The 18,822-nt window shown below is 47.5% G+C and overlaps 1 protein-coding gene across 2 annotated transcripts in view; it reads right to left on the bottom strand.

Annotated features, from left to right (window-relative positions):
* The window catches only part of HUNK (hormonally up-regulated Neu-associated kinase), a 111,785-nt gene that overhangs the window by 56,035 nt on the left and 36,928 nt on the right, over positions 1-18,822 (bottom strand). For both annotated transcript variants that reach the window (XM_058731864.1, XM_058731865.1), the window contains exon 2: positions 11,327-11,619. In XM_058731864.1, coding sequence (XP_058587847.1) covers positions 11,327-11,619 — 293 coding nt within the window. The remainder of the gene's footprint in view (positions 1-11,326; positions 11,620-18,822) is intronic.

Genomic DNA, 18,822 nt, shown 5'->3' with positions numbered 1-18,822 from the left:
TCTCTGTTCAGGAAAGGACTGTACCTCATCTACCCAAATGAAAGGAACATTCCACAACTTCTGGCTTTATCTATTGCTACCTTCTGCCTTGTCTTGAAATACATCTAGAAGGAGGGGGAGAATATTTTCCTTCTCTTCAGGAAGAAAGGCTTTAACATCATGTTTTTAAAAGTAGCTTTTGCATCGGTATTTACCCAAAAGAGTCAAAAACTTATTTTATTTTATTTTTTTTACAGGAGAGGGAAAGAGAGAATCTTAAGCAGTCTCCACGCTCAATACGGAGGCCTACGTGGCACTTGATCCCACAAACCTGGGATCATGACTTGAGCTGAAGTCGGGAGTTGGGATGCTCAACCGACGGTGCCAGCCAGGCGCCCCAAGAATCCGAAACTTGTGGACAGGAATGTTCATAGGAGCTTTATTCATAATTACCAAACCCTGGAAGCAACCAAGCCCTATCCACCAGGAGATGAATGGGTAAACAAACTGGGTGGTCCACCCAGACAAGGGAAAGTTAATTCAGCAATAAGAAGAAATGAGCTACCAAGTCATGAAAAGCCACGGAGGAACCTAAATGCATATGATTGAGTGAAAGATGCCAATCTGAAAAGGGCTACGTACTGTGTGATTCCAACCATATGACCTTCTGGAAAAGGCAAAACCATGGAGGCAGTAAAAAGATCCGTGGTTGCCTGAAGGAGGAGGAGGAGAAGAGGTGGCCCATAATTTTCATAGGTGGCGAAGTTATTACGATGCTGACATCAGGCATTTGTCAAAATCCACAGAACTGCACAGAAGTGGAGAGAACCCTAATGTAAACTATGGGCGTTAGCTAATGATAATGCATCAACATTGGTCCATCAATTCTAACAAATGTACTACGCTATCACAAGATATTAACCGGGAAAACCATGCGGAAGGGGGGTGGGAAGGCATGTGGGAACTCTACAGTTTCAGCACCATTTTTCTGTAACCCTAAAACTGCTCTAAAAAATATATATAAAATCTATTAACTCTTTAAAAGTAGCTTTTGGATATTTTTCTCCCCTCCTAGGAGATCAGTACTAGGAATGTTACCGCTACAAGCAAGTGCCTCACTCAGGATGTTCACTTCGGGGAACCCTTACCACCTGAAATTAATTACGAGCCCCATTCGGCATAGTGGACCATTCAGACCCTCTGCCCAGCTCTTCAACAACTGACCCCAGAGACCACAAATATTCCCAGGAGACCACAAAATTGAGAGACATCTTCTTGAATAATAAGAGGGATGAATCTATCCATAAGGTTTTAGCGGTAGCATATTTCACTGCATCTTTTTAAAAACAAACAAACAAAAATACTGGCAGGCCTCTGTTATCCAGAAAACCTCCCTGGGGTCCCTGTGAAAAGATGCTACTTACACTAGCCCCATCCCCGAGAAGAAGATATTTGGCTCTGGTAAGCGTGAGATTTGCCATTTGGGAAGGAACGTTCTGACAGCGGACTGGTTCGCACTTGATGAGGGAGGCAATCCTCAATTTCACAGCAGTGTCCCTCGATGATAAGATTCATCACTTTATTGAGGGGAGAGAGAAGTAGGAGGCTCCTCCCACAGTCTTGCAGTGTGAGCGGGTCTTCCCTGTGGCTCGCAAACTGCAACTTCAGAGTGAACTTAAGCCTCGGAAGAGAAGAGAGGGAAAGAAAGTGGTCCCTGGATGGTGGGAGCGGGCAGGGGGTGGTGAAGACAGCTTTTTCTTGGCCAAAGGGGCTTCAAAGAGGAGACAGAGAGAGGGGATGGGGCGTGGCCTAATACAAGGGGGCACCAGAGGATCGGGTTACCTGGACAGTGTTGGGGCGGGGCACCTGAGTCTTGAGAATTTACCAAAAGCAATTACTGTGTGTCTTGGGAACAAAGGAGGGAGCTTGGCCCAGAAAAGGCCACCAGGGGCCCAGGCACAGAGCCTTCTCTGGACACCGGGCTGTTCCAGGAGCAATGCCCAAGGGCCTCATCATCACAGAGCTCTGGAGACCTGACACCGGGTCTCTCCGTCTCTACTAAGCTTGGGGAAGGGGGAGACTGAGAGGGGTTGATGGGTGTTTCTCTGGAGCCCGAGGGGAGAGCCCTAATCACCAGCCCTTTGTTCTAGTTTATTTCAAAAGCACAAGCTCCAACGGGCCAGGCCGTGACTAGCAATTAAAGGTCCACCCACAAGCTACCAAGCGTGCCCCTCGCCTTCCTTCCCCCTGCACCCACCCACTCACCCAAACTCTCCTTGCATTTCTTGAACGATGGTAACCTCCAAACCTTCCAAGGTTTGGAGACCAGCCGCCAAGAACTCCAGCCACAGCCCTCCCAGACAGAGGGGTGTGCTTTGGGGAGGGCTCTGTTGCCATAACAAACATAAGGGGTCCTGGCGCTCAGTGTGTGAGGAGAGGAGAAGCAGCCGCTGGGACCCTTCAGGGAAGGCGGCCAGGAGAGTACTGGGGAGGTGGAGAGTGGGCGTGTGTGCCTGCACAGGTGTGCCTGTGGGTGGCCATGTCTGCATGCGCGTATGTGTGTGCACAGATGATCATTGTGTACGTGGGCATGCATGTGTGTGTGTGCCTGTAGGCGTGCGTGTGTGCACGTGAGCGGGTGTGAGGGCGTGCGTGTGGTGTTGCATACATATGTGCATGTGTGCATGGTCGTGTGTGCATGCTTATGTGTATGTAGGTGAGTGTGTACACGCGTGCACACGTGAGCACACTTGCGTGCACGCACATACACCCAGAACACTGGGGAGGAAGTGAAGGAAGGGGCTCTCCGCCGGCCTCTCCAAGGCCCTCTCCAGCCGGTACGGTCAAAGGTCAGGCCCCTAACAAACCTCAGGCCAAGTCACAGAGACCCCAGGTGCCACTCGGGTGAAGACAAAAGATGGAAGTGAAGACCTGAGCGCAAGGCGCCTCCAAGAGGGGGGCAGCGACCCGGGGCAGAGATGCTGAGCACAGTCTCGGCCCCAGACCTGGCAGCTGGAGACAAGGACGGACAGGCTCTCTAACTGACCGTCCCGTGGCCCTGGGCAAGTAGTTTAAACTCCGAGCATCTGATTCTGGTTTGAAAAACGGCGTCCCAAGAGTGGCTACCTGGCAGGGCCCTTAGCAGGAGGGAAACTGAGCCCCAGTGTCTTGTGGCCACTCCCAGGCTAACCTACCATTGGCAGAGATGAGGATAATAAAGGTGCTAAGAGCAAGTGCCCTCCTCTGGAGGAGAGCCCAGAAAAGACTTAAAAAGGTGATTAATTGGGTGATAAGCAAACAGCACTGGGGGCCATTAGCCCTCCACGGAAAGGTCAGAGAGAAAGAGCCCAGAGGGTGGCCAGAGCAAGCTCACACAGGATCAGGTCTGGAGGAGACATTGGTGCCTGTGGAGATTGATTTTAGCAATAAGCTAAGAATAAAGCATCCAAGGGGCGCCTGGGTGGCTCAGTCGGTTAAGCAGCCGACTTCGGCTCAGGTCATGATCTCGCGGTCCGTGAGTTCGAGCCCCGCGTCGGGCTCTGTGCTGACAGCTCAGAGCCTGGAGCCTGTTTCAGATTCTGTGTCTCCTTCTCTCTGACCCTCCCCCGTTCATGCTCTGTCTCTCTCTTTAAAAAAATATTTTTTTTTAAATAAAAAAAAAAAGAATAAAGCATCCAAGAAAAGCACCCAACTCCCCAAGGCCATAGGCATTTTGCAGGAAACGAGTTTTTGGGGGGTTAGGTTTATCTTCAAAAGCACTGTATTAAAAGCAAATGATTTCTTAATCACTGATTTACTTACAATATGGGCATTCTGATAAAACACAAGAATCATTTGTGAAGCACGTACCTGACTTATTTACTCAAAATGAAACCTTTATTGAATTCCTACAATGCTCCAGATATGAACTGTTTATAAAGTGAAAGCTACTCACTCACTAAAAAGATGATACTCTACAAATTGGGACCCGAAAAATAAACAAACTGGTACTAAGTCAATGAAGAAACGCCCCCTTTTTTTTTTTAAAGTTTATTTATTTATTTTTTTTTTTAATTTTTTTTTTTATTTTTATTTTTTTCAACATTTTTTAATTTATTTTTGAGACAGAGAGAGACAGAGCATGAACGGGGGAGGGGCAGAGAGAGAGGGAGACACAGAATCGGAAACAGGCTCCAGGCTCCGAGCCATCAGCCCAGAGCCTGATGCGGGGCTCGAACTCACGGACCGCGAGATCGTGACCTGGCTGAAGTCGGACGCTTAACCGACTGCGCCACCCAGGCGCCCCAAAGTTTATTTATTTTTGAGAGAGAGGGGAAGGGAACGAGCAGGGGAGGGCCCAAGAGAGAGGGAGAGAGTCCCAAGCAGGCTCTGCATTGAACCGACACCCGAGAGTTGGGACATTTAACCGACTGAGCCACCTAGGCGCCTGGAAACTCCTTTGATATTCTAGGGACGATATGGAATATTCCAGAATGAACCGGCTGCCAAAAAGCCTCCATCCCAGTGCTAACTCTGACACTAGCTGTAGTCATTCAACTGGCCTTCATTCATTCCACAAAGTCTTGCTGTATGCTTACTGGGCTGCACGCTGGGCTACCTGTGGCCTGTGCAGAAAACAGATACCAAACAAGAAAGCTACCGTTTGAAAAGTTTGGAAAGCAAAGTAGAAATGCAGTGTGGGTCTAGGACCAGGGACCTAGCCTGGAGAGCCTCCTGGAGGAGGTGATCTTAGAACAAGGACCTGAAGAATGAGCAGGGCAGGATGAGGTACTCCATACTTACTGCCTCAGTCTGGACACTTAACGTGAATGGACTAATTGAATCCTCATGACAACCACGTGAAGTGGATGACCCATTATCCCTATTGTGTAGAGAGGCACATAAGCCTGAGCGATTTGCCCAGGGCAGCTTTTAAGTGGCAGAACCAGCACGTGGGTGCAGGCGGTCTGGCTTCGGAATCAACGCCGCTGATCACCCTGCAACCCGCTCCATAGAGTTGCTGCGTTAGAGCTTTGTGAAATCTCGTAGTTCCGATCCGATTTTTTAAACCCAGCTCAACACAAAACCTTTGCTAAATGTGACCAGCGTCTCCAGATATGTGCGGTCTCTCAGCAGAAGGCCCAGGGATCCCAAACAGTTGCTGAATGTAAGCAGAAGTCACCCCCTCCTTGTCCACCCTTCCTGCCCTCCCCTCTCCAAGAAAACCTGAAAGTTAAAAGAACTCAATGCCCCACCACTGCGTGGTGTGCCTGCTTCTTGTCAGGCCCAAGAGAACAAAGGAGTGTCCCTTCTCTTCCACCACATTCCTCTTGAGCGGAGAGGGTCCTTTCCCGATACTGATGAATGAGGAAGGTCATGGCCCTGGGAGTGGCAGTGTTGACGTACATCCAAACACAGGCTCGCACTCCCTTTGATCATGTGTCTCTCAGCCCTGGTCCTGCGGGCCCCCTCGGCTCCTCTCTTCCTGCTCAGGGATGGCGGTATTGTGTTACACTGTTACGTTTTGTCTGTACGGTTTGATTGGACTTTGTTATTTTGAATGAACCGATGAATCTCAAATTAGCCTGTCCGAGGAATCACACTTTTCATTGACTGATGTTAAGAGTCAACGCTCTATATACAACAGGCAGATCATCAGGTTTGGGCACCGTGCTGGGCGAGCACGTTTGAGAGAGAGAAAAAAAAAAAAAATCGTTATATTTTAAACGTGGAGTTTTCTCAGGCCATCCTAACACGGAGTAATGAAGAAATCAGACCATACTCTACTTTTGTAAAAGTCAGCCACAGCCCTACTATAGCAAAAGACAAAGGAGCCGGCAGGCCCAGTGTAAAATGAATTTCTCTGCCAGCTGCTAAGGGAATCTTGCTATATACGGCTTTAGTTTCCTTTTCTCTTTTTCTGCTTACAATATTTACATGATTTTTAAAGATTTCCTTCCTGTAAAGGATATTTCAGTAGTTCCGAGTAGACAATTAAATATTTAGACTTCGTATCACAGGAAACAAGGGCTTTGCCAAGCATTAAGCTGATGAGAATACAAGGATATAGTATCAGCCTAATCAGGAACTGTGCTGTTAGAGCATCCTCTAACACACTAACCAAAAGCCCTTTAAATCACTGGACAGGCACAGTCACCGAAACTCACCCTAAATCCTTTTGGGATGATCCAGTCTACTTGCTCAGAAATCTTCCCACGAGGGGGGCGCCTGGGTGGCGCAGTCGGTTAAGCGTCCGACTTCAGCCAGGTCACGATCTCACGGTCCGTGAGTTCGAGCCCCGCGTCGGGCTCTGGGCTGACGGCTCGGAGCCCGGAGCCTGTTTCCGATTCCGTGTCTCCCTCTCTCTCTGTCCCTCCCCTGTTCATGCTCTGTCTCTCTCTGTCCCAAAAATAAATAAAAACGTGGAAAAAAAAAATTAAAAAAAAAAAAAAGAAATCTTCCCACGAGGGACTCCCAGGGCATCTCTGAAATACCATACTCTTTTATTCATTTGAAAAATCTAACTTCAAAATAATTTATGAAACAACAGTTTCAAACAGAGAGGGAGGCAACAAACTGAGGGTTGATGGGGGGGGGGGGAATGGGTGATGGGCATCGAGGAGAACACTTGTTGGGATGAGCACTGGGAATCACGGGAATCTACCCCCACAACCAAGAGCACACCATATACGCTGTGCATCAGCCAACGTGACAATACGTTACATTAAAAAAATAATTTAAAGATTTTGGATACTAGCCCTTTGTCCGATGTGTCATTTGCAAATATCTTTTCCCATTCCGTTGGTTGCCTTTTAGTTTTGTTGGTTGTTTCCTTTGCTGTGCAGAAGCTTTTTATCTTCATAAGGTCCCAGTAATTCACTTTTGCTTTTAATTCCCTTGCCTTTGGGGATGTGCCGAGTAAGAGATTGCTACGGCTGAGGTCAGAGAGGTCTTTTCCTGCTTTCTCCTCTAAGGTTTTGATGGTTTCCTGTCTCACATTCAGGTCCTTTATCCATTTTGAGTTTATTTTTGTGAATGGTGTGAGAAAGTGGTCTAGTTTCAACCTTCTGCATGTTGCTGTCCAGTTCTCCCAGCACCATTTGTTAAAGAGACTGTCTTTTTTCCATTGGATGTTCTTTCCTGCTTTGTCAAAAATGAGTTGGCCATACGTTTGTGGGTCTAGTTCTGGGGTTTCTATATACACAATGGAATACTACGTGGCAATGAGAAAAAATGAAATATGGCCTTTTGTAGCAACGTGGATGGAACTGGAGAGTGTGATGCTAAGTGAAATAAGCCATACAGAGAAAGACAGATACCATATGGTTTCACTCTTATGTGGATCCTGAGAAACGTAACAGAAACCCATGGGGGAGGGGAAGGGAAAAAAAAAAAAAAAAAAGAGGTTAGAGTGGGAGAGAGCCAAAGCATAAGAGACTGTTAAAAACTGAGAACAAACTGAGGGTTGATGGGGGGTGGGAGGGAGGGCAGGGTGGGTGATGGGTATTGAGGAGGGCACCTTTTGGGATGAGCACTGGGTGTTGTATGGAAACCAATTTGACAGTAAATTTCATATATTAAAAAATAAAAAAAATAAAAAAAATAAAAAAATAAATAAAAAAAAAAAATAAAAAAAAAACAGCCAAAAAAAAAAAAAATAATAATTTAAAAATCTGGTAAATACAAAAAAGAAAGAAAGAAAGAAAGAAAGAAAGAAAGAAAGAAAGAAAGAAAGAAAGAAAGAAAGAAAGAAAGAAAGAAAAAGAAATCCATTTCTTCTTTGCAACCTACAGGAGAGAAACTGCCACCATGGGAAAGGGCTACAGTAAAGGCTATACCAGCGGTGACTGGGTCATGTATGCTGTTAGTGGTACGGAATTTGGGAAAGTCAAGACATTCAGCTAGAGTCAGCCCATGAGTCTCTCCTGCACGATCATGTTCCTGTGATGTCTCCACCACCTAACCACCCACGTCCGTGCGCACTGGCACTCATTAACATGATCGCCAGAGAGAAAAACAAAGGACTCCTCCCTCAACGACACCTATGTTTCCAAATTCCCCTAACTTTGAAAGATCTGAGCCTCTACCATCGCCGGCTTATGAACGCCTTTCCAAGGACAGAGAAAGAAGGAGAATGTCAGAGATCAGAGGAAGAAAAGCACACCGTCTTTGCTATCAAAACATGATTAAATTCATTCCTTTGACGTCCTGACAGTAATTGTGCCGAGAGGGATGGGAATCTGTTAAAATGACTTTAAAAGCGTTGTTGAGAATTTCCTGCGGGAGAAGACAGTGAGCATGCACTGGATTTCCCTTTGTTGTCCTCAGGATCCTGCGAAGCTGGGCGCTCAGCTGGTTTTTGACACCTCAAAACCCTTGTAATGACACCCCGAGACCTGCAGAAAGCTTGGACCCCCCGTTCTATTTGCCACTCTGACCAGCAGAGTCATTAACCCAAGCTGATTCATTCGTGAGGTCTCTGCCTTTGTCTCCTTAATAAACAAAGCTACAACCAGGCACACTCACGGCCATTGTTCTCCTATAAGGGCAGAGCTGTGACACGGCAGGCCGCACCAGGGTATTGATGGAAAGAGCCACAAACAGTGTTATTCCCTTAAAATTTCCCAACGTTCCCTTCCCTGCTGACCGGAACTCGAAGAGTTCCAATGAGGCGTGATTTCATGACAACATGTGTGACTAAGAAAACGTGTACATGGAGAGACTGTCACCTCAGTGAGGAACTGATCTGCCTGAATGATGCCTGGCCAAGGCCCTGGAATCGCTCTGAGCCAGGGGACCTCCCCCACCGTGTCCACAGGCTTAAGCACCACGGGGTAGAGCATCCAATCCCATTAGTCATCATTTAACCTTTTTTTTTTTTTTTTAACGTTTATTTATTTTTGAGACAGAGAGAGACAGAGCATGAACGGGGGAGGGTCAGAGAGAGGGAGACACAGAATCTGAAACAGGCTCCAGGCTCTGAGCTGTCAGCACAGAGCCTGACGCGGGGCTCAAACTCACGGACCACGAGATCATGACCTGAGCCGAAGTCGGCCGCTTAACCGACTGAGCCACCCAGGCGCCCCGCATCCAATCCCATTAGTAAGGAAAGGCCCTCTTCACCTTGAAAGCCTACAAGCTCCGTTAATTAAAGGCCTAGAGCTGCTTTCTTCACTGATCAGAACATGAATGGCTTTCAAACACATAAAACGCACCGTTAGAAGCTGAATTTTTAAAAATATGTGTCTACTGGGGCCCCCGGCTGGCTCTGTCGGTTAAGTGTCCGACTCTTAATCTCTCTCAGCTCAGGACATGATCTTGAGGTTCCTAAGCCTGAACCCCCTGCCGGTCTCTGTGTTGACAGTGTGGAGCCTGCTGGGGATTCTCTCTCTCTCTCTCTCTCTCTCGCTCTCGCTCTCGCTCTCTCCCCCCCATCTCTGCCCTTCTCCTGCTTGCACACGCTCACACACTCTCTCTCTCTCAAAATAAATAAGTAAACTTAAAAAAAATACACACACACACACACACGCACGTGTGTGTGTTTACTCAAAAGGTCAAATGCAGAGTTAACATATAACCTAGCAGTTCCTCTGCTAAAAGCAGAATTCTTCAAAAGAAGTGAAAACACATGTTCATGCTCTAACTTGCACATGAGTGTTCATAGCAGCATTGTTCATAATAGACCAAGGTACAAACAACCCCACAGACTTTTGTTTCCTTTTATAAAAAATGTCCAGAGCAGGCAAATCCACAGACAGAAAGTAGATTAGTGGTTGCCAGGGGCTGGCAGGAGGCGGGAATGGAGAGTGGCTGTTGATGGGTACAGGGTTTCTTTTTTGGAGGGATGAAAATATTCTAAAATTAGTGGCAATAGTTGCACAATTCTGTTACGATGCTAAAAATGCCTGAACCGTACACGTTAAAATAGTGACTTTCGTGGTATGTGAATTGTACTTCGATACAAAACAATTTTTAAACATGGGGCACCTGGGTGGTTCAGCTGGTTAAGTGTCTGACTCTTGGTTTGGGCTCAGGTCATGATCTCACAGTTTTGTGAGGCTGAACCCCAAGTCGATCTCTGCCCGGGCAGCGTGGAGCCTGCTTGGGATTCATTATTCATTCTCTCTCTCTCTCTCTCTCTCTCCCACTCTCTCTGCCCCTCCTGTGCTCACACTGTCTCTGTCTCTGTCTCTCTCAAAATAAATAAACTTTTATAAATAAATAAATAAAATGATAATCAATTAAATGTGACCCTAAGTTTTCTCAACAGCCCAGAGTAATTACTGATTATAATTTCAAGAAGGAAGAAGTATGAATTTATTGGTAGAGTCAACATTTTCTTGGGGGTAAAAAAGGGCACTTTTTAAATATTTTTCTTTCTTTTGTTTTCATTGTATTTTAATACAGCACTAAAAATAGGCCCCCACCACCCACGGCAACATTGCTAGGCATGCTATTTCCATTCACTTTTCCTTGTGGAGCTCCCCCTCAGGAGGGAACAGACTGTTAAAAAAAAAAAAAAAAAAAGTTTGACTTTCATAATCATTTGCAAGGTTAGTCTGGCTCGTGAGACACTCCCCTTACTTTCAAGAGCAAATTCACAATTTAAACGGTGATTCAAGGGGCGCCTGGGTGGCTCAGTCGGTTGAGCATCAGACTTCGACTCAGGTCATGACCTAACGGGCTTGTGAGTTCGAGCCCCGCGTCGGGCTCTATGCTGACAGCTTGGGAGCCTGGAGCCTGCTTCGGATTCTGTGGCTCCCTCTCCCTCCATGACCCTCCCCTGCTCATGCTCTGTCTCTCTCTCAAAAAAAAAAAAAAAAAAAAAAAAAAAAAAAAAATGGTGACTCAGTTCTGTTGAATAAAACAGCTACTACCGTATGTAAAGCAAATACAACGAAAGCATCATCCACAGCACCAGCTGAAAAACCATCCCATGCCACCTTAACATTGATTGGAGCAGCCAACACTTACATGTATGGACCCAGCACTGTTCTCAGCACTTTTCATAGATTAACTCATTGCATTCTCTACACGGACCCTTACAACAACCATGAGGCAAGGATCATTCCTCTTCCCATCTTACAGAAGAAGAGACTGAAGTTCAGAGTGGTGAAGTTACTTGCCCAGGGTCACACAACTGTGGAGGGGTAGAGCCAGGATGCAAACCCCGGCACTCTGGTTTCAGAGGTCACTCTTTCCACCCCACGATGGCGCCAACTCGGCTCACAAAACAATCCCCCGACACAGAAATCCGGAGACGGGGCACAGCGTGCTGCAACAATTCAGCCGTGCCGAGAGCGCACTGACCCGCTGTGCCGTCCGCTCAGCACAGAGTCGGTGATCGTGAGCGTGCCACGGCCCTTACCTGTGGACCACCCCAGCCCGGTGCAGGTGCTCCACGGCAGAGATGAGCTGCCGGATGTATCTGCGGGCTTCAGACTCCTCTAGCCGCTTCTTCTCATAGATCTTGTGCATCAGGTTGCCTCCAGGGCACAGCTCCATGACCAGGTAGTAGCTATTTTCCGTCTCCAAGATATCAAGGAGCTGGGTGATGTTGGGGTGGCGGATCATCTGCTGAATCTGCCCCTCTCGCCGAAGGTTTTTGGTGACGTAAGTGTCCTTTTTGGCTCTCTTCTTGTCAATGACCTTTATGGCCACCTGAGGAGACACCGAGAACATGGCTGTTGTCAGATGCTGCAAAGGTTATTCCCTAACTAGGCACAAGAACCCTAGGAAAATACATAGCTACTTCTCTGTACCAGGGGGGAAACCCCCTCATCTAAAAATAGCATCCAGGGGAAAAAAAAAAAAACCCAAAAATGTAACATCAGGAACCAGACCCGATTATTGAGGAAGAGAGTGAAATTCACTTAGGCCAACTTGGACGGTCTGGAAGGCTCAGTGAAGAGTCAGTGTCAAACTTGGTTATCCCCGGCGTGAAATGCCAAGTTCCAGTCCAGCAAAGGGCCTCTCCTGGCTCCCTCTCAGGCTGAGCCATCATCCATCCGGGGGCGGGGTTCCCCCAGGCCCCCACTTCTGACAGAGTCAAATCTGCCCTCGTCTTTAGTTCCGGGTGGGGGACGCAATGCCCTCTCCTTCCTCCCGCCACGGAAAAGCATCCTTTTCTTTCCCTGGGCGAGTCATGGCTCACATTAGCTCTTGGCCCCTATGTCAGGGTGCAGCCAGTTGGTGGCCCACAATTGTGTCTCAGCTGCCCACAGGACACCGCTCCTGGGTCACTGCCCTCACAAGCAACGTGTCACATGCACAGACCCTCCAGCCTCCTGCAAAGGCAGGGAAAGAGGGACGGGGGTGGAGATGGTCTTTCCCAGCCAAATCTGCACCCCTTCCCTTTGGTGGGCTTCACCTCTCTGCTCACCAGCTCACCGGGCCCTAAAACACACCCCTGTTTTTGCCCTCTCCTGTCTTCACTCCTCTCGCTAGGAGACCAGCCGCTGACATCATGTCGCTTCCTCCTGCTGATGCCTCCTCACCTGTCCTTCCTCTGTTCCCATGCCACCGGTCGGGCTCATTTAGGACTGTGCCTCCTATCCCCCAGACGGACCATCTCTGTGACTCAAAGTTGTTTGGGACATTCCCAAAGCAAGGGACATTCCCGTGCAAGGCTCTCAAGGCAGGGGCCCCGCAGGACAAAAAAGAGTGGGTTTTCCACTTCTGTTTATTTCCTTTTTTTGTGATTGTACTTTGTCACTTTCATAATATACCCCATATATTAGTACCAAGTTATGACACAGATAAAAAACATAAATGATTGAGGGGCGCCTGGGTGGCCCAGTAGGATAAACATCTGACTCTCAATCTGGGCTCAGGTCAAGATTTCACAGTTGGGGGGATATCGTATCCAGCTCCGCCCTGACAGTGAGGGGCCTGCGTGGGATTCTCTCTCTCCTTCTCTCCACCCCTCCCCTGTGCTTGCTTGCTTTCTCTCTCAAAATAAAGAAATAATAAATAAATGAATGCTTGACTGATAGATGATTGATAGGTAATATTTATGTGAGCTGCTCAAATGTTACTTCTTGACTCAGGTTTGTGATTAAAAACTAAATGAGGGGCGCCTGGGTGGCTCAGCTGATTAAGCATCCAACTCTTGATTTCAGCTCAGGCCATGATCTCACAGTTCGTGGGATCAAAACCCATGTGGGGATCTGCACTGACAGCATGGAGCCTGCTTGGGATTCTCGCCCTCTCTGCCCCTCCCCTGCTCATCCGTGCTCTGTCTCCTTCTCCTCTCTCAAAACAAAACAAACATTAAAAAAAAAAAAAAAACCTAAAAAACTAAACTAAAACCAAGTCCAGTCACCTGGACTATGACATCAACATCCTACCTCTTTTCCCGGCCCCCTAAAGTCACTCTATGCTCTGCCTCAAAATCCATGGGTCTGGAACTCTGATTTCTTGCTTAAAGCTCTTTGGGGCTCACTGCTGTCTGCAGGGCAAGGTCCACACTCCCTGGCCCAGCACTCAAGCTTCTCCGTCTTGTCAGACACTGCAAGCAAAGGTTATTCCCTAACTATTCACAAGAACCCTAAGAAAGTGCTACTTCCCTGTACCAGGAGAAACACCTTATCTAAAATGGCATCAGGGGCACCTGGGTGGCTGAGTCTAAGTGTCCGACTTCGGCTCAGGTCATGATCTCACGGTTTGTGAGTTCGAGCCCCACACTGGGCTCTGTGCTGACAGCTCAGAGCCTGGAGCCTACTTCAGATTCTGATTCTGTGTCTTCCTCTCTCTCTCTGCCCTTTCCCCACTCATGCACTCGCTCTCTCTCTCTCTCTCTCTCAAAAATAAATAGGCATTAAAAAATTATTTAAATAAGTAAGTAAATAAATAAATAAATAAATAAATAAATAAATAAATAACATAGCATCAGGGGATGGCCTGGGGGCCAGTCTCCTCACTCTCCTGAACACACTGGGTTACTCTCCGAGCTTGAGCCCAGGCCACCCCCTCACCCAATTGGACACCCCAGTCCTTGAGCCACTAACTCAAATCCCACCTCCCTCCCAGGGGGTGCTTCAGCTCTCTTTCTCTTGTGCCCACCATAGCCACCATCTGATATGAACTTTTAAGATGCTCTGTGTCAGCAACATGCAGATATACGATACGGTATCGTTAACAACAGCCACCATGCCACATGTGACATCCCTAGCCTTATTTATCTTATAACTGGAAGTTTGTGCCTTCACCCATTTTGATGGGGGGGGGGGGGTCTTCAGGTCTTTAATCCAAAGATATAACTAAGAAAGACAATCAGCCAATAGGGATGCAATCCTCCCATAGAGGTTAAAAGTTATACTCAGGCTGGAGTTTGGCCCCCACAAGTAAATGCTAGACTGAAAGCTGTAAAAACTGTACTCACCCGTGACCAAAAGATAAAGAAAAAAAGTATATATACACATATATAGGCACATCCATGCTTGTGCACACACATACATATGCATAGACATACACAACCACATATACACACGTGTATGTGTGCGCATACGTGCATGTAACATAGCCACTGTCTTGTGGGGGTGGAGAGAAAGAGCGATGCTGAAAAGTACAATTAGACTCTGTCTTTGCTTGTGGCTTTGCTTGCAATGGTTTAAAAATGACACCCTTTGGCAATGAAATTCTTAAAAGTACTATGAATGAACAATAGTCTGAAAGCCCGGCGGTAATACAATATGCCTTTTTCAACAGAGCACACAATGGTTATTAGGATAATTTACTTAGCTCTTTAATTGCCTGTAGTCGATTATGTAACGGCCACCCAAAGACTTTAAATCCTAATCCCCAGAACATGTGAATATGGCCTTATTTGGAAAAAGTGAAGGATTTTGAGATGAGATTAACCTGGACCATCTGAGCGGGCCCTACATGGCAGCACAAGTGTCCTTATAAAATAGGGGGGGTGGGAGGGGGGTTCACACGAACGCACAGAGGAGAAGTCCGCACGAAGAAGGAGGATGGCCCACAAGCCAAAGAATGCCGCAGCCACCAGACTCATCAGACAGAGCACGGCCCCCTCAACACCTTGCTTTTTTGGTCCAGTGAAACAGATTTGGGACTTCCAGGCTCCAGAACTGTGAGAGAATCAATTTCTGTTGTTTTAAGCCCCCGAGTTTGTGATGCTTTGTGACAGCGGCCCCAGGAAGCCAGCACGCCACATGTGCCCCACTGTTATTTGGTATCTTGGTTTCCATGTTCTGTGGCTTCTGAGAGCCCCTCAGTGAAGACCCCTGAGCCCGAAAGCCACCTCATTAATGCCCCTCTCCATTTCCACACACCACCTCATCCCTGGGCTCTTTAATCCACCCCCTAAACTTACCAACCCCGCCTCGATAATACTGAAAATGGAATGTTTAACCAGCTTCATCTGTAACAACATGGGAAACGCTGAACGGGAAATTAAGGAAAAGGCAGTCAACGATCAGCAAAGGAAGGCATCTAATTTGACGGTAATCAGACATTTGCAGGCAGAGTAGATCTAATGCTGATTCTACAAGGTTGAAGCTTGGCATGATGATGGGTCTCGAGCTGAAAGGATGAACTGCTTCAGTCAGGCGAGTTTTAAAAAGTAAAAATTAAGGGGTGCCTGGGTGGCTCAGTCGGTTAAGCGTCCGACTTCAGCTCAGGTCACGATCTCGTGGTCCTTGAGTTCGAGCCCCGCGTCGGGCTCTGGGCTGATGGCTCAGAGCCTGGAGCCTGCTTCGGATTCTGTGTCTCCCTCTCTCTCTGCCCCTCCCCCATTCATGCTCTCTCTCTGTCCCCAAAATAAATAAATGTTAAAAAAATCAAAAAAAAAAAGTAAAAATTAAATGTGTGCAGACTCACTGAGGACCAAGTCCAAGGACCCCAACTGGAAGGGTGTGTTTGGAGAAGGGGGCGGGGGGGGGGGGGGTAGTGATGTCAAGGGAGCGTGGCAGCTTGGATGTCACCCTGAGCACATCAAGAGAAATAATTCTGCTGTGAAAGGTAAATCAAACAGCTCCAGATCGTCAACAGACTCAAGCTTGCAAAGCTTCTTGAAATTTACAAAGGCCTCCGTTTTCAAAGATTGACGCCATGTTTCCAAGACGCGCAGCCGAGTCTCGCGGTGGTGCAAACATCAGAGCGAGACTAACACGGCTCCCGTGAGCCACGGTTGAAAACAGATTATTCACCAACTTCTCTCATTAATTAAGAAATCGCATTTCTCACAACATGGCAACTCCCACCCTCTTCCCCACCCCACCCTGCTCCCACCAAAAAGAAAAAAAAAAATGCCTATCAGTGACGGGTAAGATCAGCAAATTTAAATGGCTAAGCTCCTGAGGCGCTCGGGTGGCTCAGTTGGTTAAGTGTTAGACTGTTGATTTTGGATCAGAGCACGATCTCACCGTTCGTGAGTTCGAGCCCCGAGTGGGGTTCTGTGCTGATAGCACAGAGCCTGCTTGCCCTCCAACACAGAAAAGGGGGAGGAGCACAAGCATAGGGATCTCAATCCATCAGGAGGAAGACAAGGTACAGAAAGGAGTTCGTGCTTAATGGCATGTAGTAGGAGAAAAAAAATCCAACACTGAATTTTACTCAGAATGAGGGACGCACAAAGGCATCCGACCCCGTTGCAGCACACGCTGGGACCTAAGATAATGTGCAGAAAGCGCTCAGTACGATGTCTGACACATAGTAAGTGCTCCTTAAATTGGTGCTCTGACTACTGTTACCATTCTACATTCACAGAAGCAGCCTGTAGAGAGGGTGGAAAAGCACTCCAGTTTGGTTCAGCTCAGGAAAAAAAAAAAATGTGCATTTCTCTCCCCGGCAGATTAAAAAAGAAGCCTGAACCCCATTTCAGTGTCCCGAACTCTCTGGAATAGAGCTGCTTTTAAATCCCGAGGCAGTGGTTTAATATCAGCCTACTTCTCTCATCTTCTTTAAATATTGACTTAGTTGAGACTGTCTACATAGGATCAGCGTTAACAGGATTTAAAATTCATCCCTTCATCCCCGATCACCCTCCACTGCCTTTAAAATTCATGACTCTCAAACACATCAAGAATCATACATGTGTCTAATCTCTAAAATGAAAAGACAGATATAAAATGGATCTTCCATATGAGTAAGAAAAAGAATGCTGACCACAGACCCCCTCTTTAATACCACAAAAACACACATGTATGTCCCCCACGTCTTATCCGTTCTACGGTGTGTGCTGTGTTTTTGAAAGTTCAGCCTTTCTTTAATCACAGTGCTATTATACCATAATGTTTTAGATAATCAGAAGGCACAGGGAGTAAGAGGCCATGACCAACTGAATTTTCTTATTACATGGAAATTAGCCAAAAAAAAAAAAAAAAAAAAAAAAGGAGCTTTCTTCCAGAATGCTTTGGTTTCTTTTTTATGTTTTAATTAAAAAAAAATTTTTTTAATGTTTTTATTTTTGAGAGAGAGAGAGAGAGAGTGAGTGGGGCAAGGGAGAGAGAGGGAGACACAGAATCCAAAGCAGGCTCCAGGCTCTGAGCTGTCAGCACAGAGCCCGACACGGGGCCCTAACTCACAAACCATAAGATGATGACCTGAGCCAAAGTCAGATGCTTAACTGACTGAGCCACCCAGATGCCCTACTTTGGTCTCTTAATGAATAATTTACGTTAAACTCAAAAGACTCTTTCCTTCTTCAGCAAACATTTATTAAGCACCTAAAATGTATCTGACACTGTTCCATGTGCCAAGTGCACACTATGGAAGGGACACGGGTCTTCGGGCTCTTTCTCGGGGATAACTCAGATCCTTTGGAGTGTTCAAGATCACCATCTGTTACGGACTGAATTGTGCTCCCCCGCTGCAAAATTTGTATGTTGAAGCCCTAACCCCCAAGGTGACTATATTTGGGAAAAGGGAGGTAATTAAGGCTAAATGAGATGATAAGGGTAAGGCCTTAATCCAACAGGACTGGTGGCCATATAAGAAAATGAAGAGGGGCGCCTGAGTGGTTCAGTCGGGTAAGCGTCCGACTCTTGATATCGGCTCAAGTCGTGATCTCACAGTTCATGGGTTTGAGCCCCGTGTTGGGCTCTGTGCTGACAGCTCAGAGCGTGGAGCCTGCTTCGGATTCTGTGTGTGTGTGTGTGTGTGTGTGTGTGTGTGTGTCAAAAATAAACAAACATTAAAAAAAAAAGGAGGAAGAGATACCAGAGATCTCTCTCTCTCTGCACATGCACAGGGGAAAGGTCACATGAGGACACAGCAGGAGGATGGCCATCTACAAACAAAGGAGGAGGTCTCACCAGAAACCAACCCTACTGGCACGTGATCCTGCACGTCCAGACTCCGGGGCTGAGAGACTATAAGTGTGTGTTGTTTAAGCCCCCAGTGTGTGGGGTCTGGTTACGGCAGCCAAGAGGACCACCTGACCATCCAAGCATCACGTACTACCACGGGGTTCCCTCATCCTGCAGGAGAATGAAAAGGTAGAGCCAAGGGCTCCTGTCCCTTCCCCGAGGGCTGGGGCCAGACCTCACAGTTCCTGGCGTGATCTCCGCCGCTTTCCACACCGCGGCGGGTGACAGGGTGGCGCAGCCTGGCAGCCGGGCCTGCGGGCTCGGGGGCCGGGAGCCTGGACTCCAAAGCCGGTCTCTGCCACTTGGTAGCTTGGACCTCTCCAAGCCTTAGCGTCCTCACTCTTTAAAACGACGCAGGGAGGGGCGCCTGGGTGGCGCAGTCGGTTAAGCGTCCGACTTCAGCCAGGTCATGATCTCGCGGTCCGTGAGTTCGAGCCCCACGTCAGGCTCTGGGCTGATGGCTGGGAGCCTGGAGCCTGTTTCCAATTCTGTGTCTCCCTCTCTCTCTGCCCCTACCCCGTTCATGCTCTGT

This window comes from Neofelis nebulosa, chromosome 5, assembly GCF_028018385.1.
Source record: "Neofelis nebulosa isolate mNeoNeb1 chromosome 5, mNeoNeb1.pri, whole genome shotgun sequence".
Taxonomy (NCBI): Eukaryota; Metazoa; Chordata; class Mammalia; order Carnivora; family Felidae; genus Neofelis; species Neofelis nebulosa.
The sequence above is the reverse complement of the archived record's forward strand: the minus strand, read 5'-3'. Positions and strand labels throughout refer to the sequence as shown.